This window comes from Patagioenas fasciata, chromosome 2 (assembly GCF_037038585.1).
Source record: "Patagioenas fasciata isolate bPatFas1 chromosome 2, bPatFas1.hap1, whole genome shotgun sequence".
In the NCBI taxonomy this organism is placed as follows: domain Eukaryota; kingdom Metazoa; phylum Chordata; class Aves; order Columbiformes; family Columbidae; genus Patagioenas; species Patagioenas fasciata.
In genome coordinates, this window is record NC_092521.1 from 60,113,470 (window position 1) to 60,139,775 (window position 26,306).

At 36.8% G+C, this 26,306-nt stretch overlaps 1 protein-coding gene across 1 annotated transcript in view; it reads left to right on the forward strand.

Annotated features, from left to right (window-relative positions):
- Positions 1–26,306, forward strand: part of DOK6 (docking protein 6) — a 247,265-nt gene that overhangs the window by 98,902 nt on the left and 122,057 nt on the right. The window contains exon 3 of the mRNA XM_065830731.2: positions 23,780–23,894. Within this exon, the coding sequence (XP_065686803.1) occupies positions 23,780–23,894 (115 nt within the window). The remainder of the gene's footprint in view (positions 1–23,779; positions 23,895–26,306) is intronic.

Here is a 26,306-nt window from a genome sequence, read left to right on the forward strand (position 1 = left end):
AGTGATTCTTCTCTTCCACATAAATTTCAAAAAACATTTACTTTCAAAATGTAGCTTAATGACAGGTCTTTAAAAGGATTAATTGGATGGTTTGAGCTAATAGCTGGGTTGGGTTGAACATGTCTGGGTGCCAGGTGCCCACCAAAACCACTCTGTCACTCCCCTGGAGTGACTCAGCTGGACAGGGGAGAGAAAATATAACAAAATATAACAAAAGGCTCTGGGGTTGAGATAAGGACAGGGAGAGATCACTCATCATTTACTGTCACAGACAAAACAGACTCAACCTGGGGAAACGTATATAATTTATTACCAACCAAATCAGAGCAGGATATCGAGAAGTAAAATCAAATCTTAGAAACACTTTCCTCTCAACCCTCCCTTCTTCCTGCACTTAGCTTTACTCATAATTTTCTTCCTCCCCTTCTCAGTAGGGAATAAATCAAAAGATTTATTCTCTACTTCCCATCAGCAGGTGATGTCCAGCCACTCCCCAGGAGGTAGGGTTTTAGTACGCAAGACAAACATCATGTTTTTCCAGAAGACAAACATCATAATAATGAATGACCATCCTTGTTCTCACTTCTCTTGGCTTTTATTGCTGAGCAGATGTCATATGGTGTGGAATATCCCTTTGGTCAGCTTGGGTCAGCTGTCCTTACTGTGTCCCCTCCCAATATCTTGCCCATCCTCAGCCTATTGGTAAGGGGGAATGACAGAGAGGCAGCCTTGCTGCCGTACAAGCACTGCTCAGTAGTAGCCATAAAAAACACTAGTGCGTTGACAACACCTTTCTAGTTACCAATACAAAGCATATCACTATGAAGGTGGCTGTGGGGAAAATTAGCTCCATCTTAGCAAGGCCCAATGCAATAGCTGTAGTGATGGCTGCAATGCCAAGGACATCCATTATCTGTGAAGTCTATATGGATTAACAACAGAGCAGAAGGATGAATGCGTGGGCACTGAGAGGAGCTTTGGTGGTGGTGTTTTTTTTGGTTTGGTTTGGTTTTTTATTGTTTTTGGAGTGTGTTATTGCCTATAGCATACTTTGTGTGCAAAAGGACTCAAAATCACTTTATATGTTGCTTCTCAATTGTTGTCTTTACAGAAAAAAACATATGAAATGTAAGAAGCATTTTGAGAGGCTAAAAAAATAACATAGATACAGATGCAGCTATATGTTGTAGCATTGATGGAAGCATGGCCCTTTGCATGTAACATGAGAAAATTGAAGGAGGGTGGTGTTCTTTTTCAGCCCTTTTCTTTCATCTTATTCCACTCTGGGGGCAGGGAGGGGGAACAAAAAGAAATGAATGCCCTCTCGTATTTAAAAGGATACAGGGTTTCTGACTGTGGAAAAAAAAGAATTGTATCCATTCACTTGGATTATACCCATTTTTCAAATAAAGTCATCAAATAATTTCTGAAGTTATATTATCAGAAAACAGAAATCCTGAATCTTATTCTCAGGGTTGATTTTTTTTTAAAAAAGGATATTTTATTATTTGACAATGATTATTCTCCTCAATTGCCTCCATTCTGATAAATGAAACAGTGGTGAAGTGTAGATGTTCATGAGTTTTGAATAGTTATCAAGTGTGACTATTGAGGGAACAATGCAGATTGTTATCAGAACAAATATTGGTATTTGTTTGCTGATATTGGATCAAAATATCCTGATTCTATTTCTTTCTAGAGTTGCTTTATTGCTTTGTTATATTTTGAAGTAGTTCAAAACACATGTTTATTGCCATTCAGTGCAACCTGGAAATGAAATTCCTGTTTGAAATTTCATGTTTCTTTATTCATTCACAAAATATAAGGAGAGCATCTGGTGTGCAAAGTTGACAGGTAACTCTGAACTCTAAGAGTAAATTAAAAAAAAAATATATTAAATATTGAAGAAATGAGACCTGGTCTTTTTAAAGGAAGTTTAAAATATAAGTTGCAAGCCCAATTCCTTATGAAAGGACAGGATACTTGAAAGGGTGAAAGGCTCTGATCACAGACTAATATTCATATAAGAATAAGTACATCAACCCTGAGTTCCTTATTCCTTTACAATCTCTTTATAGCAAGTAGAAGAAAGGGTTGGTGCAGAGGGGGACCCAGAACATACTGGGATTTGCTTGGAACTCATGTCCTTCAAACCTACAGACTGGTCTAAGTTACCCTGGGAGAAGATCTAGGAGTAGCACATCACCTTACCTGATTGTACTGTACAGGTTTTCTAACTTTCTTATGTAGAGTTGCAGGAGAAAATTTTACCTCTCAAGTGGAAACATAACAACAATTAATACCTTTGATTTATATGCATTCAAATTGGTATTCAGGGTCACAAACAGTACATCAGTATAAGTAACTCCTCAAGGCCTCCACTTTTCTATGTTTGAGCTTGAAATGTATCTCCAATCAAATTCCTCTTTAAAGCACTTTACCTAGATGACTATATACCTTCTATACTTAATGGGGCTAAAAAAAAAAAAAAAAACAAAAAAGAAAAAAAAAGCTGGCCTCTTTAGAAAATGGATTCCCCCTCACACCCAGTATCCAGACAATATGTGTCTTTATTTGTTATTCTGTAAATTCTCTAATGCTGGTGTGCGTTGCTTTGGTGTTTTTTCCCAGTAATTTTCCTATTACAAATAACAGTAATGGCATTAGTCCTTATAGGTAAGTGCCTCCTGACAGTAACAATGAATATTACATTCATTAGTTGAAACATGACCTCATCTGTTAATTCCAGTTTCTGGTATCAAATTAAAACTTCTCATTACTGTAAATTTAGATCATTACACTCTTGCTCAGGTAAGTTATAGCTTAGCTGTACTGTTTTCCCTTGAAGATTCATTGTAGAGGTTGTGCAGAACAGCTGTGTTTACTCCCATCACTCTCTCCAAAGAGGACATAAAGTGGAAATAGCTTTACACTCATCCCCAGGGATGGACATGTTCTTGGGAGCTGTTCCCGTGCTATCAAGAAAGGGCCAAAACAGGACACCACAGCTTCACCAGCTAAAAAGAGGGCATGAATAACAAAGCTTTCTCATTTTTGTAAAAGAAGATATAAAGGATGTAAAAAGTAAAATTCTTTCAGGCTTTGGAGGCGTGCCGATCAGACACAGTACCAGTGCCTGTTACCCATTAGGAGGGGCTTGCAGGAACCTCACAGGAAGTCAAGATGGCTAGGTAGCAACATGGAGGTTACTACAGAAGAGACATCAAACCTCAAAACCTGAAATGTATTCAAGTAAACCTGAAAGTATTTCACAGTTGGCCAATTAATTGTTAGAATTAGAAAGAGCAAAGCAGAGCTTGAAGAGCAACCACCCAGAAGAGCTAAGACTGGTTGTAAGTACAGATTCTGACCTACCAGGAGCAAAAGGCTTGCCAAAGACCTTATGTATTCAAATGACAGAGTATGCAGGAAATGTGCAGGAAAGAGAGTAGAAATGAACACATTTGCATTGGGGTTTGCTGTACAGGGAACTGGCGTGCTTTGGTGTGCAAGGGAGGATTCTGCAGAGATGTCTCTGTGTCATAAATGCGATCATAGATACTTCAAGCCCAGCTACACAGAAAGATCACTAGCAAAGTATGGAGAACATATTCACTCAAGAGCTCAAATGGAACTGAAGGATGACATAGCTGAATTGCTAACGGTAGTCCATAAACTCCAAAATGGGAAGCAACAGATGTGGATCCTTCCATTCCTTGTAAATCTACAACTCCACGAGTGCAGGCTTCTCTTTTACTAATAAGGTAAATAACCTTCGCATGAACTGAAGGTGGTGAGAGTTGAGTCTGTCCCTGAAAAGATACAGCTGTCTTGGAGCAAGATAAGCTTGAATCTGTCAATGCTGGTGTGCTTCCCCTTCAAATAAATAAATAGGTGATGTCTGGCATAGAGTTCAGGATTTACTGATTTAATCCCCCCAATATGAGAGCTTGTTCTGTTGAGGCTATGTCAACAACAGCTGTCTCTAAGGTTTTGAGTTATAAGTTAGCAAGATTAAAGCAGGATAAGATCTTTAGATATTTTTTTGTTATTTAATTGTGTCTTCTGTTATTATGCTCAATTATAATGTGCTTTATGTAAATCTACAAATGCAAAATACAATAAATTGCACAATATTTTAGCAATGACTTCTGATAGTCAAAAATATAAATGGAACAGATGGTCTCAATCACGTTATATAATATATATCCACAAAAATGAAAAATAATCAAGAAAAAGAATGGCAGTAACATTTAACTGTAATCTACTAAATTAAATTTGTGGTGAGGGCCACACAAAGGGAGCTGCATTACACTTTTTCTTTCACTGCTTGATTGTCCTGAAGAAACCTGTGGAATGACAATACTAGTTTCAGAAAATGGTGATTTATGTAATGCTATCCCAGTGATTTGTGGCAAGTTCTTATATCAGCTACAGTGGTTTCTTGAACAGTTCTTGGCAATAATATCTCCTGTGCATGTGTGCACACAAGCACACACCCAGAGTTTTTGTGCTGCATTCATAGTCCTGTTTTGTAAGAGGAAGGGAGGGGACAGGTTCTTTTTGTGTCTAAAAACTCAGTATGCAGGAACAGTAAGATGTTTATTTTTCTACAGCACAGTTGCTACTCTCTAATTGACATGGCCTTAAGCCATATGGTGGTTATTCCCTTCAAAATATTTCAGGATAAATGAATTCCTGATAGCTTTGAAAAACATCGAATTTTGCCACAATCATCTATGTGCTAGTCCATACTATTCTTGAATGTAATTACAACTCTAAAATGGAAAATAAAAATATTTACATATGGTAGTATAAGAATCTGTTTGTTTCCTGTTACTCATCTACCTTTGAGTTGTGTTTTTTTTCTCAGTGTTCTCTGGCCACTGCCAGGTTGTCTAAATAAAGATTCACATTGCTAAAGAAATGTGAACTAGCCTACCATTTATTCTACTGTAGTCCAAGACTCCTACTTTATCGTGCAGTATTTCAGCTTCCTGTGTTGCTCGTTTTCACTACAAATGAGAAGTTACCCAAGTCTCTTTATGGGCCTCTGTAATCTGGGATACTACTATTATTGGTTATGATATTGCACTGCTTCCCAAATGTAAAGACATTCTCAAAAGGAAGTTGGATAAACATCTTTCAAAATATAACTACTAGGCTTGAGTTCTTATGCTTTTTGTAATAAAACACTTCATTTGCATCCAAATTTTAATATTATTTTAATTCCCATTCATTTTTTTTTTTTTTTTTTTTTTTAAATAATCTTTATGCTTTCTGTTTTTCAAAATCTGGTTTGTCTGGTTTTGCTATGTTGACAGCTTTCACTGTTTGTTAGTTGATCTATATTTTCTCAATAAGTCTTTATTTTGCCATCTGGGACTTCACTCAAAAATTCGTGTTAGATTAAAGCTAAAAATGAATACCTGATGAAGATCTGCTTACCTGCACGGATAATGCATTTTCACTTTGAGAACAATCCCAAATGTAGACCATTTTATCCTTTCCCTCTTCTTCTCTTATCCTTGTTCTTTAAAGGTGTGTTTCTATTTTGTTGACCAGGATTTCATTCAGAAAATTTCAAAAGAGTGATCTCAATGTAGAATTTTCTTAGGAACCCTGTGGATGTGTGCGTGTGTGTGTGTGTGACTATGTTTGTTTTGAAAAATATTTTGCAAATATTTATCATCTGTGAAGAATTGAGAAGGTAACTTTTTTTTTTTCCAAATCTTTGCTCTTTGAGATTGAAAGAAGTGTCCAAATGTATTTTGTGTGTTTTCTACACCCTTATTTTGCTGAGTCTTCCAAAGCAGAGAACACTAAATTTTCCTGAAAACTATATCCTTATTTTTCCCCATTTTGACATGTAATTATCTTCAAATATTTGTTTACACAACTTTCAAGTAATACTTTGTCTTCTAGCAAAATCATCTGGTTGGTAGGGGAAGGTTACAAAGGACATTACTTTCATGGGCAGCTATTACTCAGCTGATGAGACTAAAATGAACCCTATTTAAATGAATAACTTTTAGTAAAATTGCTGAGTTCTGTACACCAAATAAAAAGACTTGAAATAATTATTAGATCCCTCTTAAAATACAGAAGTATCTGAACAGCATAATTGTTCAAAGCAAGCATTCTATGAACCAAGAAGCAAATTGCAGGAATAATTGGAGCTGTGCTGGTAATAAAGCTGTTAATAGAGTCTGAGCACATCAAAGGGCAGCATGCAAACTAATAAAACAAAATCTTTTTCAACAAAGAGTATATTAAAGCAATAACATCTTTTTTCCTTAACAGTGTAATAAAGAAATCTACAAGCTGAACGTGCTGACAGGACTTGAGCTCCTACAAGCATGGACCTAAAATGCTTCAATGACCCTATGGGTCTCTTCCTGTGTAGGTCTCTATTCATCCTTCTAAACCTTGAAGACACAGAGTATTAATTAGAAGTTATGTCAATAGGTGGCTTTGAATTCCTCAGTAGTGGCATCAGTGGCTGAATCTAAGTATTAAGGAGGGAATAAATGGTGGGAAAAGTAAAGATAATATCTTAGTCTTTACTGGTAACACAAAACAAGTCCCAGACATGTTAGTAGTGGTTCTTATATGAAGATCCATGTACACTTATTGCAGTAAATTCATAGTAGTACTTGAGTGTGTGCACAGTTTTGCAGCAAAAAGAATACTCTACTTTTAAAAAACAGCTGTCTAAATAGGAGCCTGTATTCTCATTATATTAAATGATAAAACAAGCTGGAAGATTGAACTTTTTACTGTAAAAATATTATTGGATAGGGCAGGAATTTTTAGACATTTCAGTAGAATGGGAGGGGGAAAAAAAATTTTAAAAAAGGAAAATAATTTTATTATATAAAGCTTCCAAAACGTCATTGATACAGAGAACAATTCAACTTGAAATTGACCCCTGGTGTCCATCTAGTTCAATCTCCTGCTCAAAGCAACGTCAGTCAGTTCATGTTGCTCATGACCATGTCCAGTTGGGTTTTGAATATCTTCAGGATGGATGCCCCATGAACTCTACAAAGCTAAATATGAAGCCCCGCATCTGAGACCTGATAACCAAAGGAGCAAAAGAGGCTGGGGACTGAGTGACTGAAGGGCAACTCTGCTGGAAAGGCCCAGAAGATCCTCCTGAGCAGCAAGCTAAGCCTGAGCCAGGCACGTGCCCTGGCAGTGATGAAGGCAACCATGTCCTGTGCTGCCTCAGCAGGAATATGGGCTGCAGACTGAAGACTATCAACTAGGAAGGCTCCTCCCTACTTAGTGCTGGTTAAGCAATACCTGGAATATTGTGTCCAGTTTTCTTCCTCTCGCTCCCCTATTCAAGAGAGACACTGAAAAAACTGAGAGGGTCCAGCAGCGAGCCAGTAAGGAAGTTGGAGGCTGGAGAACCTGATATATGAGGAAACGCTGAAGAAACTGAGTTTGCACTGGTGAAGACAGAGCTCTAATCACAGCCTTCCACTTTTGATGAGGTGGCTGAGGTGAGAAGCGGAGGTGCTCTCTTCTAGGGGATGCAGAGGGAAAGGACAAGAGGCAAAGGCAAAGGTTGCTTCAGGGTAAGTTCCCTGGCTATAAAGAGAAATAAAAAATAGCCATGGGAACAACTAAATATCAGAGCGGGCTGAACAGAGAGGTCAGTATTTCCTCACTGGAAATCTTGAAGACCTAGCTTCAAGACCCTGTGTAACCTAATCTAAGACCCTGCTTTCAGGGTTGGACCAGATGTTCCCCAGCATCCCTTCCAACCTAGACTTTTTTTGTGAACTATGAAGAATATGTCATTAAAGTCACTGCAAGCTCTTGATACATCTCTATTCTGCATGCGTTGTGTCAAATGTGTCCTGCCCTCTTCTGCATGTATTTCAGTTATTTCTAGTGTTGTTGGAGAAAATATACTTAATCTTCCATCGTGCTTCATATTTAGAAGAATCAGGATCTTCACATCTCACTGTCTCTCACTTCTTTGCCTTCTTCACTCTTCATGTTGGAGCCAGGAGAGGTCTGTTTAGGACCTTTAGATCAGCCTTTGCCATCCTGCCGTTTTGCAGTTTCTCTCTCCAGGATTGGCTGTTCAGGACCAGGTGCTGCTTCCTGGGAATGGCTGCTTGGTGTGGATGGAGTTAATGAGGAATAGCATTGACCACCTTTTGCTTTCTATTCTATTTCTTTTTTATGTATATATTTACTAGTAGTGTGTTAGTATTTTGTTATTTTATTAAACTGTTTATCTCAATCCAAGTTTCTCCCTTTCCTTTTGATTCTCTCCCTTATGTGGGGGATGAGTGAGCAGCTATCGTGGTTGTACTGCTAGCTCAGGTTAAACCACAAGAGATACAAAACAGCTGGGTTCTGCTGTGGAGATTTGAACTAAACTCCCGTTTTTAATGCAAATGTTGTTGAAAAGCTGAATCCTGGATATATCAAATTCAGATTGAAAGTTTAAAGGACATATTTTTGACTTTCATTTGTTTTCACAATGCAGTTTCTTTGTCCCTTCCCTGTCAATGTAATCCACACCTCACAAAAGTGAGGAAGGTGTGAAAGGAAATTAATATTTGTGAAACCATCTGTGTGAAATGTACATGTGTGATGACCATTATCGAAAAACTCGGAGAGAAATCAGGGTGTAACCAATATACCATGAAGTCAGAAAAACAGTATGAAGTTATGAGAATTAAAAAAAAATTATGAATTCTCTATTTAACAGAATGGCACTTATCATTTATTGTGACCAAGGTGAAAAATATTTGTGAAAAATCAAATATGATCATATAATTAAGACTATGTTTAGCATAATATAAATAGGAGGGGTGCCAATAAGCATGAATGTCCACTGCCATACAAACGGCAGGAAAATGATGGACAGGACCTACAGAACTAGAAAATAATACTCAAGTCTTCCTTTACCAGTCTTCAGTGCTTGACTCTGCATTTTTTTTGTTTTCTTTTGTTTTTCCAATATTGTGTGTGTCTATTCTCACTATTCAGGTGTAGGAAGTCAGTATACTACTTAAATAATAAAAACTCATTATGAAAGTTAAAGACCTAATTATCTAGCCTGCTGTTTATAACACTAGTAAAGAAATGTTATGTGAGGTTTTTGGTTTTTTTTTAGTGTTAACACTTTCCCTTGAAGCTACTCTAAATTGTGTCTGCATTGCTGGAGGAATGTTTACCATTTTGATGTGGAGATGGGAAGAGGTGTTGTCTCTTGTGCAATAACTTTAAAAGGAAGTAGAAAGGTACAAACATCATGTTATGGTGTACCAGGCAGGGCAGACAGGTTTGTCACTGTAATTTACTTTCTCTTAATAAAGGAAGTTGAAATATAGTAAGCCTTATGAGTACTAAGTTTCACTTAAAGTTTTGATTTGCTTATGGTAAGGGAGGCTTTGCAACGTAAATAAAGAGCAATTTATTATGAAAATTGTTACAAAGCTAATTTTTACTTCTTCATAGAAGGAAATTTGAAATTCAAATCACTGGCTAATTAAGGTTATTAAAAATGCATTAGAGTTGAAAATGAAGCTGTATGTAATTGTCATAATAGATATTCAAAATTAATTTATCTGCAATGACAATTAAGCTAAAAGAATTTTCAAATTATCAGCTAACAAATTTCAGTTAATTTTTGAAGTAAATAAAGTGAAAACATTTCAAAAAGTTTGTCAAAAAATTAATACTATCTCTTTCAAAAAAAAAAAAAAAAAATCCTTAAAGAAGGACGTTGTAGTTTAACCCCAACCAGAAACTGAGCACCACACAGCTGCTCACTCACTCCCTGCTGGTGGAATAGGGGAGAGAATCAGAAGAGTAAAAGTGAGAAAACTCATGGGTTGAGATAAAGACAGTTTAATAACTAAAGCAAAAGCTGCACACCCAAGCAAAACAAAATACTGAATTCATTCTCTCCTTTCCGCTGGCAGGCAGGTGGAAAGCCATCTCCAGGAAAGCCGGGCTCTGTCATATGTAGCGGTTACTTGAGAAGACAAATACCATCACTCCAAACCTTCCCTCCTTCCTTCATCTTCCCCCATATTTATAGTGAGCATGACATCCTATGGTATGGAATATCCCTTTGGTCAGTTGGTGTCAGCTGTCCCAGCCGTGTCCTCTACCATTTTCTTGTCTACTTGCCGTTGGGGTGGTGTGAGAAGCAGAAAATACCTTGACTCTGTGTCAGCACTGCTCAGCAGTAACTAAAATATCCCTGTATTATCAACACTCTTTCCAACACAAATCCAAAACACAGTCCCGTGCTAGCTGCTGTGAAGAAAATTAACTCTATCCCAACCAAAACCAGCACAAAGGGTTGCATTCTTTTTCAGAATCTTTCCTTTTCTTCTTTTCAAATTAGTACTCTCTATTGTTTTTTTGTTTTTGTTTTTTCCCTCAGGTTCTCTTTATTGCATTTTTCTTTCACATTTTTCTCCTAAAGAATTCTGAATCACTTTGAGTGTATGTGTACTGACATGTATAGGCGTGTGCTGAATTTAGGTTTTTCATCTAGTTGATGTGTTTTTCTGATGAACATCAAGAATCTCATAAGTAATATGGTGTTATTAATACTTGTTTCAGAATATATTAAATGCCCCATTTTCAAGAACAGCAGTAAAGTCCCAGTTTTGATATTGTTGGATTGTGATGAGAGTTATTTTTTGAGACACTGAGAGACATTTACACCCATTAAAAAACAATGGGGTAAAGTTTTCTGAATAATACTACATTTGTGGTGGATTTGCTTTTATTGTTTTAATCCTTTTCAAAAACAAAATTTATGTTAGTGGATATTTCTGTGGTTGTGCTTGTATATGCACATGCATGGGCTTGTACCAATGTGCTGTTGTCCACAGCTGGCTCTGGGGTAGAGCCCCCAGCTGAGTCCGGTGCTTGTGTGCAGCTTCCTCATTTTTAGGATCAAGTGAAAAAAGCCAGGAATGGGAAGAGCAAAGCTGATGGTGTCACTTCTCCACTCCTGGCTAATATAATTTCTCTCTTTCTGAATATAGCTCTTCGTAGTTCAGTGGATACCCAGCATCTGAGAGGCCCTTAAAAGCTATGTCATGAGGTGCTTCTCAACCATGAGTTGAGTGGTACAAGGGAAATAAGCCAACCTTTCTCACCTAATTTTGACCCAAGGCTTCCCCACAGTTTCAAGATCTAGACAAAGGGAGCTACAGCCTAAGTTGAAGGCTTTCGCAGTTTGAAAGGGATAGAAAGAGGAGTTAAACCTTGGGCTCAGCCACTGACATAATGTACATCATAGATACAACCAAAATAATGTATGTGCATGGAAAGCCTACAGTTACTCGTATCCTCTAAAACTTCTGACCCAGTTTGTTAATGCAGTGAGAGATTTCATAGTTAGGATTATACCTAGTAGTTTAGCAGGAAGAATTATATACCCATCACTTACTGCATTCAGCAAAGTTACATTTTGTAAGCATGTCTTTGCTTGTAATTTGTTTTCAGATGTAGTCTGTGTTATATAAACATTTATTTTTACTTGAGCTTGTCTAACAAGGTAAGTTTGGAAATTATTACAGGTCAACCAATTTAAATAAACCATGAGGAAAATTTAAATGGAAGTTTTGGAAAAGTACATTTCTCCTTTTCCTTCTACTTGAAGACCAATATATTCCTTCTAATTAAACAATACCTTTGGGCCAAAACTAGAAAAGGTCTGGGCCTAATCATGTGCTTTGAGAATGTTAAAAGTGAGAACTATTAAATGTGGAAAGAGTTTCTAACTGTCCAGTGTATTTTAGTAGCCTCATAAGGCTATTAAAATTCATATAATGATCTAATTCATTTACATGTTCATTGTGAAGTATTGTCTTATTACTCTACTTGTATAATTAAACTACAGTAATGAAATGCCCCATTTAGTTTCTCAGGCATAAGCACAGTGCTACAGTTTGCATACCTAGTAACTCTAACAGGAAGTATGATATTGAAGATATATATATTTACTTTTACTGTAGCTGAAATTTGGAAAGATAATTGGGAAACCTATTTTATTTCAGCTGTGAATCATCTTTCCTGTCTGCTATCTCTCTAGTGTGGTGTTATTTTTCAAATGTGAACCTCAGGTTCAAATTAGAGTGTCCTTCTAGTATTGAGGCATTATTTATTTTAAATTTTGTCAACACTCACTTTTACAGAAGACTGGGTTTTTTCTCCCTTTTTTTTCCAATTCTATACTAACACAGTAGTCTGATATTCAGTTTGCACATCAAAATGAAAGGTCAAGTTAGAAAACATATTTCAAAGGTTCTTTAGGATAGTGAGGAAATGGGATTGGAGAGAACTGGGATTTTTGTATTATAAGTGACTGTCTATAAAAATAGCCTTTGAAGTGTGAAAGTATTTTTTTTTTTTTTTTTTTTTAGTATTAAAATCTTAATTAAAATGTTTGTTAAGGAAAGAGGTATACATACACATGAACTGACCAGATTTTAACTATTGCTTTAAAACACCAGGCTACCAGCCAAAACCAGAATAATCCCAGTAGGCTGGTTGATTTTATGGATTAGGCAGCAGTTCAATCCTGGTGGTATTTACAGCAGTAAAGTTTGAGACAAAGTAAAGGAACTTGGCTTGGCAAAATCCCCACTTCTTTGCCAATTAAAGGTAGGTGGTATGACTTAATATGCTTTTTCTACCTTGATAGGTTTGATTTACAGACACTGTGAAACAATATAGCATTTAAAGTGGAATAACAAAAGCTAATCCCTAAGTTTGGTTCCCATCCTTATGTTTTGTTTTTTAGGTTTCATTGAGGCAAAGTGAAGAGTTTGTAACTGCCTATGTGGTAAGAGGACAATTAGAACAAAACATGAATATGGGTACCCAGGTGGTAGCCCATATAATGTCAGCAATACTGATATTTAGCAATACTTAGAAATAGTGAAGACTCAAAGAAAAGAGAGAGTTGAGGTAAAGATTAGGATTTTCTCTTTCTGTTCCATTTATTTAAATTTTGAGAAAATATATTTTATATTTAGTCTAAATTTGCAGAATGTCATTACATTCTCCAAAAATGCTGAAAATTTTAAAATTTTTCATTTTTTTAAAACCTCAATTTTATCTGGAGGGCAAAAAAAAAATTATTCAGTATCCCTCTGCTATCAGACCTATGCGTATTTCTTGTCAGCAAACTTCACTTTCTTGCCCTGACTTGATTTATTTTTAACATATATATTCATTCTGTCCCTTTTTTTTTTTTTTAATTATCTACCTTTTCAGTTAACAGCTATGATTCTTACTGCTGTTACAGGTGTGGTTTCCCTTTAGTACTTACAGGAATTAACATGTACCTAGTAGCAGTTTCTTAGCTCTTTCTTATAACCTTATTCCACTGGAACAGCGGCTGGAGACCTGCCCCAGAGGCATCATCTGGAGTTTGATTTAACACTCCTTGGCAAAACTCTTGAGAGTTTTGTTACCGTAACAGCTCATCTTCTTCCAAGGATATATCTGCATGCAGAGATGAGTAAAACTCTTCTGTTTTCTTTGTGAATTGATTATGATCCATTCCTTCACTTTTCTTAATTTGGGATTTCTCTTCTCCCTTCTTATGTTCCTCCTGTAATCTTGTGGTTTAAGTTTTATTATTTTTTCAATGAGTAGGTTTTTCATTTTTTTCTGCATCTTAATACTTTTAAACCACAAGTCTTGTTTTGCAGTCTCTTGTATCCCTTAGTCCTATGTTGATTGTCATGTGCTGTTTTTGTGCAGAACATGCTGAAGTCAGGAAAATGTGTTTCACATCGAATACCCATAAAGGTCCAAATAGCCTTACAGTTCTGTTGGCATCCCTTTCTTAGACTCACAGGTAAATTCAGATTTGAATGGATCTCAGGACGTCTCTTGTGCAACTACTGCTCACAGTAGAGCCAGCTCTGAGGTCAGATGTGGTTGTTTGGGGCTTTATCCAGTTGGGTCTTAAAAACCTTCAGGGATGGAGGCCACAAGACCTCTCTGGGCAGCCTGTCCCACTGCTGGGCTTTTGTCATGGTGAAAACATCACTCCTCATATGCAGGCTGAACATCTCTTGTCTCAGTTTATGCCTATTGTCCCTCTTCTTCCCATAAGGCACAATTTTGAAGAGCCTGTCTCTCTCTCCTTGATAACCTCCTTGCAGGCACTGGATGGCTGTTGTTAGGTGCCCCCAATGCCGTCCCTGCTTCAGGCTGGAGCAGCCACTGTCCCTCAACGTGGGATGGGCAGGTGGTCCAGCTCTGGCTTTTCTGGGTGCCCTCTGCTGAACTCGCTCTGCTTTATCAATCACAACAGGGTCCCGAAACTGGACACAGTATTGTAAATGTGATCTAATGAGTGATGACTAAAGAAAAAAGTCACTTCCCTTGATATACTGCCTGTGCTTCTGTTAATGCAGCCATTTCCCCATTCCCAGAGGTCTTTATGCTTTTCAAGCAGAACACTGCCTTTTTTTAAGAACCAAAACCACATACAGCTCTGTCTGAAGCTGTTACAGCTTCTGCTCTGTGGCAATTGGATTTAACCATGTAAATCCATCTGCTAACTGCAGATAGGATGACTGAAAACTGAGCTGAAGGGAGATGTTTTGTTTCTTTGAGACACTCTCTGTAGTCCCCTCATCTGCAGTGGGCCAGCATCTCCTTTTTCCCTTTTGCAGACTGGCAGCAGCGTTCAGAGTAACGTTAGCATATTGGTGCCTCCTTGGCCCTTTTCATGCTATGATAGTTAACAGAGCTCTCGCTTCATATATAGATCTTTTATCATTGCCATGCTGCTTCTGGTTTGAAGTAGTTCTCTACCATCTGGGCATCACTCAATGGAGTCCCTGCTCCTTGCCATTGTGCTGCCTTTTGCTCTGTTACATTACTGCTTGCATGGTATTACACAACAGATGGTAATATGTGGGACATTATTAAGAAATAAGAGGATGAACAATTACATTTTGTAGGTCTCTCTTCTGCTTCTATTTTTGCTAGACATAAATTAAATGACAGGAAGGTAGTGCGCAATGCAAAACAGAAATCTATTTATGTAAATTCAGACCTTTTCTTTTGCCCAAACAATTTCCAGGGCTTTGCACAGTGGAAATAACATTCAGTAGATGGAACAGAGGAATCATTTCCCTCACAGTTTTGTATGGGAGACACATGTTTGAGATTTTATGAACGATTTTTGTGATTTTAGTATTTCTTGGTCCTCCTTTCTTATTTACTGTAGATTTTTTTTTTTGGTAGTGACATATGTGTAATATGTAATTTGGAAGTAATATTTATATAATTGTGGAAGAGTTATTTGAGCTATTTGAATGTGCAGTTTGAGCACCAGAGCCCTAAGTTTGTCATGCACATATAGTCTTTACATGTCCATGTAACACAAAAGTGGTTAATGCAGATCCTAGATGTTCAGCTCCCCGACTAGAACAGATTTTTAGTACAATAAGCAAACACATATCCAATGTAGGTCAGTGTTGAAGTATGATGGTTTCAAGAGAAAGTGTGTTGAATTGTTCCTAAAATCCTTCCAAAAAAAGTAATAAGAAATATGTCAAATTATCTGGACCATTAGAAAGAAAAAAAATCCCACTTAATCTGAACCTTTATTTTAATTAAGCATATTTTGTAATTTAGTAGCCTTTCACATCTAAGAATCCAATTAAGTTGACCAAAAAACAAAGAAAAAAAATAAAAAAGCCACTCAAACATTTTAAAGGGTAAGTATCCTATTTAAGTTGCACTGACAGTGGCTGCTTTGTCACATCAAAGTTTTTTCTAACATAATGGAAGTGTGCTCTTGTAATTATTTATGGTTGGACTCAATGATCTTAAGAGTCTCTTCCAACCAAAATGATTCTATGATTCCTTTATTTTACACTTTCAAAAAGAAGACTGTAGGTTGCTATAACATTGGTAACAGCCCCCTAGACAGAAAAAATGTGTGATTTTTCCCATGTGAAAACAAGCTCTTGGCATGGATAAGTAGTTACAGCCAGTGCTCAGGCTGGGAGGGTGGGAGAGTTCTGAAATGTCATGTCAAGACAGGTAAGGGCTAAAGCACTTTTAGAGGGATCTGAAGCTTATTACTAGTAATCTATTATCCTATCTCTTCTGGCTAGCCAGAGGGAGCTGTCTACTTTAGTGAATGAATCTACTGGTCATAGTTTCCATTTAACAATTCTGAATAATTTCCTTGACCATCAGCCTGTGCCTGTGTATCTTGCTTGGATTTAGGCGATTGCTACCTGCTACTGCACACAATGTTATATTAATAATTTTGCTGCACTTGAATTATTTACTAAGAACGCACAGCATGACTTTTCTGAAATCAGATGGCAATTGTTTTAGTTGGGGAGAAGTGAGGTTAGACTTCTGAAACCTATCATGATGCTTTTCACTTCTTTTCCAAATCTGTTGGCACAGAAATGCATGAAAACTAATTTAGAGCAATCCTTTAGTTTTTCTTGTAACTCAGTCCCCTGGCATCAGGAAATGCTTGGGCATTCTGACTCAATAGGGAATGGAAGTAATTTGGTGTTCACATCAAATTTAGGATCTTTGTATAGAAAGGTGACTTCAAGTTCCTTTGAACCTCTCAGGGTACAAATGATTGTCATAAGACACAGGATAGGGAAAATCTTCAAGAAAACTGAGGAATTTGTATGTTTTTTCCCCTTAATGGGGGCATAAGCTCTCTTCTTCCTCTGATCCTCTATCTTTTTGACTATGTAACATGCAGTTTGTTAACTGTTGGTTCCTTCAGAGGAGTCCTTTCCAACTTTTCCTCTTGCTCTTAAGGTTGATGCCATGTTCTGTATTGTACCTATTTATTTTATTTATTTTCTTTTTTAAAATAAAAAAAAACAACTTTTTTTTAATATAGTCTTAATATAGAGCATCGGACAGCTTTTTTTTTTTGCCCCTCCCACCCCCTGCTTTTTTTTCTTTGTGATTGATCCACCCAGGTGTGACTAAACAGCAGTTACAAGGTGTCAAGGTGTTGGTGATTATTGATGTTATTATTCCTATATAGCATTTACCTAAAGGAAACAAGTAGAAACTGTGAAAGTGGTGCTCTTTTTAGATGAGATGCTATAACAACACAAAACACGTGTAAGTTTTGGGCCCATCTGCAGAACAAAATAAATAAAAATGACGAAGATGGCAAGTGAAGCAATCTTTGGGGAATTCTTCAGTGCTCTAGGTGTATGAGCAATGGTGACAGAAAACAAACTCTAGGCTCATTTACATTCTTGTTCAATGCTTGATGTTCCTCTGTAAAGAAGTTTTCGCCCCAAAAATTTTTGAGCAGATCGAGTACATTTCATTTCCTGAACTGCTGATTAACTGTTCTGTGAAGTGATCAAAATTCCTGACTGTGAGAGGAAGCAAGTTACAGAAACCAATACTGAGACCCTAGTGCAATCCTAGCCTAGCTTAATTTTGTGGGAGTGAAATGCTGCCTTTACCAGTCCTAGAAGTTCTCCTGCCTTGTAGCCCTTCAGGGTTATGACCTTTCATCAAAATTAACCAGAAGTCAAAGAGTTGGATATATCAGATATATCTGTGTCAAACCTGCCCCCCTTCTAAGAAAGAAAAAGAAAACTTCTATATATGCAAAAAAAAAAAAAAATGGAATAAAAAGAAGAAGCTTGGCAAATAAATGTTTGTTACATATAAGTTACTATTCTATATCTTTTCTTCAACCAATGTTCACTGTCATTCTAGAAACCAGAAAAATGGTTTAAGAGCCTGTTACAGCCAAAGACCAAGAAACCACATAGAAAAAAAGGAAGGAAATATAGGTGTGGGCTGCTGAATGATGGACGTATGAGGCAGGAATTATTGATGAGGAGCAGGAGAACTGAGAAATGGGCCAGGTGCTAAGAGTTGCTAATATGTGCTACACTGAGCACCATATGGAGTGCTGCACTAAATTATAGCACCAATGTCTAGTAGAGAAAAGAGTGTCTAAGTTAAAATACTATGTTAGTGAGAAGTTGTAAACTACATAATCATAGCTTAATACAAAAGGATCTATATAGCCTGCTGGAAGAAATCATAAAGAATAAGGGTAAGGAAGAAAACGATTTGCAAGATTATTCACTAAACAGATAATATTAGAGATTGTATTTGTTGTTGAAGTTAGTTTTGTTCTAGAAGTATACAAATGAGGGGAAATAAGAAAACTGATTTTTGTTTTTTTGTTGTTGTTGTTGGTGGTTTGGATTGTTTTAAATATTTTAGGCAAAGTATAATCCCACAATGGGAATATCTCCATCTTTTTTTTTTGCCATAAAAGTCTTACATGTGTAATAGCACATTACATTTTCCCTTTATTCTTTTATTGTTACTGTTACAACATTACCAATGGTCTAGGAAGTTCCAGAATGTTATTTTGTTCTTGTGAAGAACAGCCATGTTTTAAATTAATTAGACTACACTTTGTCAACAAGTCAGTTATGATACCACAGGGAGCAAATTTTGGTATAATATTCCTTGCTTTTAAAAGTAGTTTTGCCTAATGTACTACTTTTTGATAATTTTCAATTTGTTTAGTCTTCTAAAACCTTCTTGAAGTTTGCAAAGAGATGTTTTAAATTATTTCCAAAAAATTATGACTTTTTTAGGATATTTTTGTCTTTTCCATAGCTTTGATACATTTTTCATCTTAAAAAAGCTTCATTTATTTATTTTTTCTATTTTAAAGAAATAATAGATAAAAATTTAAAACATACTTTTAAAAATCACTGAGATAAAGCAGTGTAGTTGCCAAGGCAAAGTTCATTTTTTCCTTCATACAAAATAATATAAATTCTCAGGTGTTTATTTTTTAATTGCAAATGTTCAGTGAGTAGAGAAATGACTCATACTTCATTGGCATTAAACCCGGAATTCAGAAATTTATTAACTTCAGTTCTCTCTGGCAGTGGGAGGATAGACTTTCACAGTATTTTTACTCTTGCTTCTATCTTTCTGCTCTGATTGTGAAGGGAAACATACAGTACAATTTCAATAAATGAACATGGAAGCAAAAATTCGTATATCTATTTGTTATTAAAAATTACATAACCAATATAAATGCTGGGGCGCTTATTTGATAATATGGCCTCCCTTGTTATTAGCGTCAGCTTGGGTTTCTGAGATGTTAACTAGTGCATTTTTTTTCTATCAACCTATTGACTTGTGCAACAGGTATGAGTCAAACTGCTTCTTCAACTTGTGTGTGGTTTGGTGTACATGAGCCAGCAATGTTTTCTTGCTGAAAACAAACCTAACGCTACCCTGTGCTGCATTAGGAGGAGCATCGCCAGCAGGCTGAGAGAAGTGATCCTACGCAGCACTGATTCAGCCACACCTGGAGTGCTGCGTCCAGTTCTGGGCTCCAGTACAGGAATAACAGGAACATACTGCAGAGTTGAGTGAAGGGTCACAGACATGATCAGGGGACTAGAGGATCTCTCCTATGAGGAAAGGCTGACAGAGCTGAGACTGTTTAGACTGGAGATGAAAAGGCTCATTCATTATATACTCATCAGTGAGTGTGTTTTCTACAGCTCAAGAGTTCAGATAAGGCAGAGTCAGGTTCTTTTTATTGGTGCACAGTGACAGGACCAGGGGCAATGAACAAACACAGGAGGTTCCTTCTGAACATCAGGGAACATTTTTTCACTTTGAGAGTGACTGAGCACTGGCACAGGTTGCCCAGAGACACCATGGAATCTCCTGTGCTGGAGATATTAAAAAGCCATCAGGACATGGTCCCAGGAAACTGGTTCTAGGTTGACTTTACTTGAGCAGGGGGAGTTGGACCAGGTGACCTCAAGAGATCCATTCCAACCTCAACCATTCTGTGATGCTGTGAAATCTGCCACTTTCTGAGATGCAGTGACAGGATTGAGGGCTAAACTCAGGTACTTTTTTTTTCCTCTTTTCTTTTTTTCTCTTAGTTTGCCCAGTAAAATTAGTTATTTTTCCTAACTAACATCTGTATCAATTCCCTGTTATGACTAAAACAGTATAATTTCCAGGAAAACATTCAGTACTTGTAAAACAAAGCATTTCAAGGTAAAAGGTACAATTTTGTTTTTGTTTTTTAGCTATCTTTTTTTTTTTAACTGGCAGAAATATTTTGTCTACTCATGTTAAACCATTAAGGCACCTGACAAGAAAATAGATATCTCACCATATCTCATGATAGTTTGAAATATGTCCATTTTTATGGAAAGATGTACACAAGAGGAATGTGACTTCTGTGTGAAACTATACATAGCTCAAAAAGCCTTGCTTTAAATAAAGAAAGTAAAAGTCAGGGTTTGGAAGAGACAATTCATGCAATTCTCTGCCTGTCACATGGGAGTTGTTAGAAGTTCTGTGCTGTCTAGGGAGGTAGTATGACTCCAGAGACAAAGGAAAATTAAAATGTGTTTAAAACAAAGCCCATTTTCCCCTGCATGGAGGCTGATTTTCTTCACTTGCCTTGTTCAACCAAATCTTTCATATGGGTACTGAAAAGCAGCATGTCAGAATTTGGTGATGTTTTCATTATCACTTTCAGACATTAAATTCCCAACAGCAAATAAAATAAAAATCCTTTATTTGCCCATTTTGTGCTGACAATATTCCTTACTGTGAATGATCTTGCATAATAAAAAGCTCTGTCAATATATTATATAAAATGGGCTTAATGAACTGATCAACAAGAGGACACATAAAATCATCTTTATAGATGGCTAGGTATGCTTCCCCAATTGTCTGTAGTTATGTTTTGAACAAAAATTACTGTTAAAGTTACATAGTTTTGTTGTCAGAAATGTAGTTTGTTTGTATCTATTATCAAATTTATCAGCACTGCAGGATCTTTCAGTAATCTGTAACGCTCAAATGTTAAAGAAAATAATAGCTCTCTATGGTCTCAGAGAGACTGGAAGAAGGCTTGATATGCCCTGTTGTCACTATTCAAAGCATTTCTGTTTCCTTTCCTGCTATTCCAGAGAGACAAATTTCCTTTTTTTTAACATTACAAGATTTAAGGTTTGTTTTCTGCCTGGTGTGCACAGACACACATGCACACACGGATATAAATACCACTTTCTGTTTCATTTGCATGTGTTAGAATCATTGAGGTTTTTTCTTCCTATTATTGTTTTCCCTTTCATATTGCACTGTCAGTTATCTTTTTGAACCTTAGAGAAGAAAATTATGTGCTTCTTTAAATTATTTTAAAAATATAAATTATTTTTAAGAATAACCTGGATATTTTTTTTGTCCCAAATCTTTTACTCTCATAGCCTCTTCTTGTTTAGCAGGACTAGTAGACCCATATCTTCCTTGTCTCCTACTTTGGACCCTTTGGGTCTTCAGAATTCAGTAATGATTTGGTATTATTCCCTCAGGTTTAGAATTCTGAAGTCTTCTCTCTCCTCTGTCTACAAATGATCTCTTTTCCTTTTTATGGTATTTCCTTGAGATTAGTGATTTGGGTAAGTCATAGGAGGCCTCTGACATACTAGATCATTCACCATACATAGATCAAGGAAAATTAACCGTAACATTCCTTTAATGGGACATTTGTATCTGTGCTGTTCAGCTGTTCTCTTTCCCTCAAGCAAAAAAAAAATATAAATAGATAAATAAATGGATTCTTGCAAAACCCTGAAAATGCATGACCAAAAATAAAATTGTAAGGGATTAGAAACCAAATGGCAAGGCAAATGTTGCACCTGTATCCAAAAAAAGGCCGGAAGATCAGCCTGGGAAACTAAAGGTCTGGCTGGCTAGTTTCAGCCCATGGGAAAAGCCATGGAGTGAGTCCTCTTAAAACATTTTTGTGCATGTGAAGGAGAAGATAGTAATTGGGAAGGGCAGAATGGATTTAACAAGAGTCAATCATGGCTGACCATTCTGATAGCTGTCTATGATTTTTCTATGTCACTTGGTACTCAACTTTAGCAACTCTTTTGACATTGTCTTCCACGATATTCTTTTATTCAAGTTGGGATGTTATAATCTACGTGGGTGTATATCTAGATGATGAAAGCCTGGTTAACTAGTGAGACCTAGAAGGTCATGGTTAATGGATTATACTATACCTGGAGGTTGGTAGCAAGTGCAGAACTGTGAGGATCTATACTGGAACCTCTCTTGGTTAGTATTGTTATCAGGGACATGGAGCAGGTAGTAGAGCACGCACTCACCAACTGTGCAGACAGCAAATTGGGAAGGATCGATCAATATGTTTTCAGTAGTCAGGCTGACTTCCAGAGACCTGAATGAGCTGGAGAAATGGGCTGACAGAGACCTTGTAAAACTGAGTAAGAGCAAGTGCCAGGTGCTGACCCTGGGACAGAGGAGCCCCTGTGATGGCACAGGCTTGGAATGGGCAGGGTGGGACCAGCCCTGAGGGAAGGGCCTTGGGGCTTGGTGCATCAGCCATCAAAGATGGCGAACAGCTTCATGGGCTGTATGACCAGGACCACTGCCAGTCAATATAGGAAGCAATTATCCCCCTCTGTTCCACATTCATTAGACCATATCTAGAGTATCACATTCAGTTTTGGCCCAACTTTTACAGCAAAGATATTGACAAACTGCAGTGAGTTTTGCTGAAGGCTGTCAAGAGAGACCCCATAGCAGTCTCCAGTTCTGGTCTGAGGTTTGTCATCGGCACCTACACGTTCCACTTCATGCTTTATCTTGGTTTCTTTCCCTGGCTTCTTGATGGCTCTCACTGCTCATGTGCTCTCAATGTTTTTTTGCAAATCTTTGCCCCAACATGATCTGTTTCTTTTAATGCATCATATAAAATCTTTATCTCTTAAAAACATTCTTTCCAGCATATGAAAAGGAATGCTAGAGCATTATGCACAGGGAGCATAAGAGTTGCAAAACAAAACAAAACACCCACATTCAGTCCATTTGTCTCTAGTCATAGATGGCCAAATTCATATGGATGACATTTTAAAAAAATCAATTCTGCCCAAGGCAGATGTCCTGCCCAGAAAAGCTAACTATAAACAAATAAAGTTTGCCCAGAGTTCCAAGAAACTGAGAAAAGATTTTATAATGTGAATTCTTAAGTAGTTTAATATAGGCTGTGCTACTAGCCTTGGTTGCAATAACATTTTTCTGCCATTTATGTTAATTATAGTTGTCTACTTGCATTGAAGGAAAATGGAAATAGATTGAATTGTTTATGCTGTAAATTTGCAACAAGAGTATTATTTGTTGTTGATAAGCTTTTCTAATATTTGAAAAATAAAATAAAATTGGCAGTTCTTGTGGTGGTGACAATTACGCTTTAAAGATAGATGAGAATCTATCTTTACAAATGTAGTGATACTAATTAGCATGATAATTGAGTTATTCCCCTTAACTAATAAGACACTGCTGTTTCTGCACTAGGTTATATGTTTGATGCAGACTCTGAAACTGATAAAAGCTACATGAATATAGAAATTGAAATACGTATTACAGGATAATCATAAGACTGTCTTCTTGCCATCATAATAACTCTTTTCAAGTAGATTTTTTTTAGAGAAGTAGACCATTCACTTTTTGATACATTACATTTTATAGAAAGTTTCACAACCTCAGACTCTACTTATTTGTGTAGTTTTGTCAATTAAAAAAATTATAAATGTAAACAGCCCTAGGGGAAAAACCACACATTATAGTAAAAATTGAGTAGTTATGGTTAATATTGTTGTTTGTAGTATTTATACACTAACCTAAAATACTTTATTTTAAGGTAACTGAGCTGCACAACATCAAAAACATAACGAGGTTGCCTCGAGAGACAAAGAAGCATGCAGTGGCAATTATCTTTCATGATGAGACGTCAAAGACATTTGCGTGTGAGTCAGGTAAGCAATTGGTACTGCATCTCTAACTTGAAGAAATCAAGTTGCACATCAAAGTCTTTCTCAGATGATTTAACTTAAAACACCAGATAGAAATCCTTAGCTTGAAGGTCTCTGTTGTAAACAGGAACTTAGGAGTTTGGGATTTACATTTTTGGGGGGTTGGTAGTTTTTTTGATGGGTTGGGGTTTTTTGTTTTTAGTTTTTGGTGAGTTTTTTGTTGGGTTTTTTGTTGTTTTTTTGGTTGTTGTTGGTGGTGGTTGGTTGGTTGGTTGGTTGGTTTTTTTTATTTTACTTTGAGAGGTGTTGGGAGTATTGCAGAGCATTTCTTATCTTTGACAGCATCCAGATGGTATAAAGACCAGAGATTTTCAGCTAAACTTGTAAAATTAAGTAAAAAAATAACTGTGAAATTTTATTAAGTCAAGATGTGAAACATTCTTTTACCAAGTTTTGCTATAGGCACTTACTAAACTAATAATTATCATGCCATTGCAAATAAGAGGTAAATACCAGCTAAAACCTCAGGATATTGTAAAGCTGGATGTCAAGCAGTCTGTGATTTGAACAGCTACATGGTATAATGAATGAGTTAAGTCGAGAACAGACTTCAGCATCATGGTACATAATGACAGGTAGTTACTTGTGAGACAATGAACTCTGCACTATTAAACTGCACTGATATCTTGTTTGAAAATGCAGTTAAACGTACCTGTGCCCTAGGGTATATTTTCCCTGGAAAAAAAATGTTTTTAAAAAGAATGAGTAATTTTTAATGATAATGTTTCTATTTGTTTAGTGATGTTTTAAACTGCACATTTTAAAATTATATCTTAAGATTGTCATATAAACGTTGCATGGTATACAATCTAACTTAAATACAGTGAAACAAAATTCAAGAATAGTGAAGGAGGTAGGTTAATAGTGTGTAAGGTCATGAACTACGTGGATTTTGGATCAAGTATTGCAAACATTTATATGTACATCCCATCACAAAATAGGGATTGACAGACTTTTGTTTATTAATTTAAATTTAAAAACACACACATAGAAAATCTGTGACTTCCTAGGATCATTTTAACAGATTATTAGATAAATAGCTCACAATAAATACTTTAATTTATAATGTGTATAACTAATAATGACTCTATAACATGATTAAAAATCAAATAAAAACATTTTAATTATATTTCAACAGCGCTGTAATCTGCTCTACAGAATCTTTTTCCATTTGCCTACACATGTGTTCCCTGTGTTCTCTAATGAAAAGATCTTATTCCGTCTGTAGAAGTACTATGGTGCGGGTATATTTGAAGAGTGACAGCAAATCATAACTTCAGTATTCTTTCACCAAAAAGGGGCAAACCTAAGAAAATTCAGCATGTCTGGCCCATTCACCCCTTTCTTCTGTAACAACCATGATTCAACCCATTAACCTTGAACCCAGTTCTATATACAAGACACAAGTACCTTAAGGTTCTCACAAGATGAGAGGTATGAGATGCCTTACCTTATGACTATGCTCTATGCAAAAATGTGTTTTGAGTGGATGGAGCCTTGGGTGAAGTGACAAAAACAGTGGGGAGCTTGTGGGCAGAGACCAAAGGGCAAGCTGATACAGGTGATATTGTAGTAGGTGTCTACTGTAGACCTTCTGATCAATAAAGGTTCTTCCCCCAGAGGGTGGTGGAGCACTGGAACAGGTTCCCCAGGGAGGTGTCATGGCCCCAAGCCTGACAGTGTTCAAGAAGAGACTGGACAATGCCCTCAGACACATGGTGTGAACTGTGGGATTGTCACATGCAGGGACAGGAGTTGGACCCGATGATTCTGTGATCCTTGTGGGTCCCTTGCAACTCAAGACTGTCTGTGATTTAAAGATTCTATGATCTGCCTTCTCTGTTTAGTGACAGTGGTTTCTATGGGACAATGCCTAAACTTTTAACAACCTCATGGTGTATAGGGCTCTACGCACTGGATTTATGGTCGCAAATCAGACCACTTTGGTTAATGCAATAATACCTTTACTAACACCTCTTATTTTCCGTGGCTTCAGTGGGAAAGAACCACTCAAGTGGTTTTGACTCAGTCAAAAATCTTCAAGAATCAGAGCTGCTTGACCTTGAATTATTTAGGAGCCCGAAGTTTCATGATAGCAACATTTTTTCCAGCATGGAGTCTCTAAGTATACAGAAGGAAGTACTTAGTTTCCTATCATCTTGACCTCCAGGGGCAGATCGAAGGACAGTAATGCTGTACACGTTGCAAAAGGTCAGCTGAGCATAGAGTCAATAATTTCTTGGAAAGGAGGAGGAAGCAATATTCAAAGCTGAGCTGGTTTTATATCGAACTGAACAATATGAGGCACAGGTTTTGTCAGAGTTGTACCAGGAAGTGTTTTGAAATAACCATATC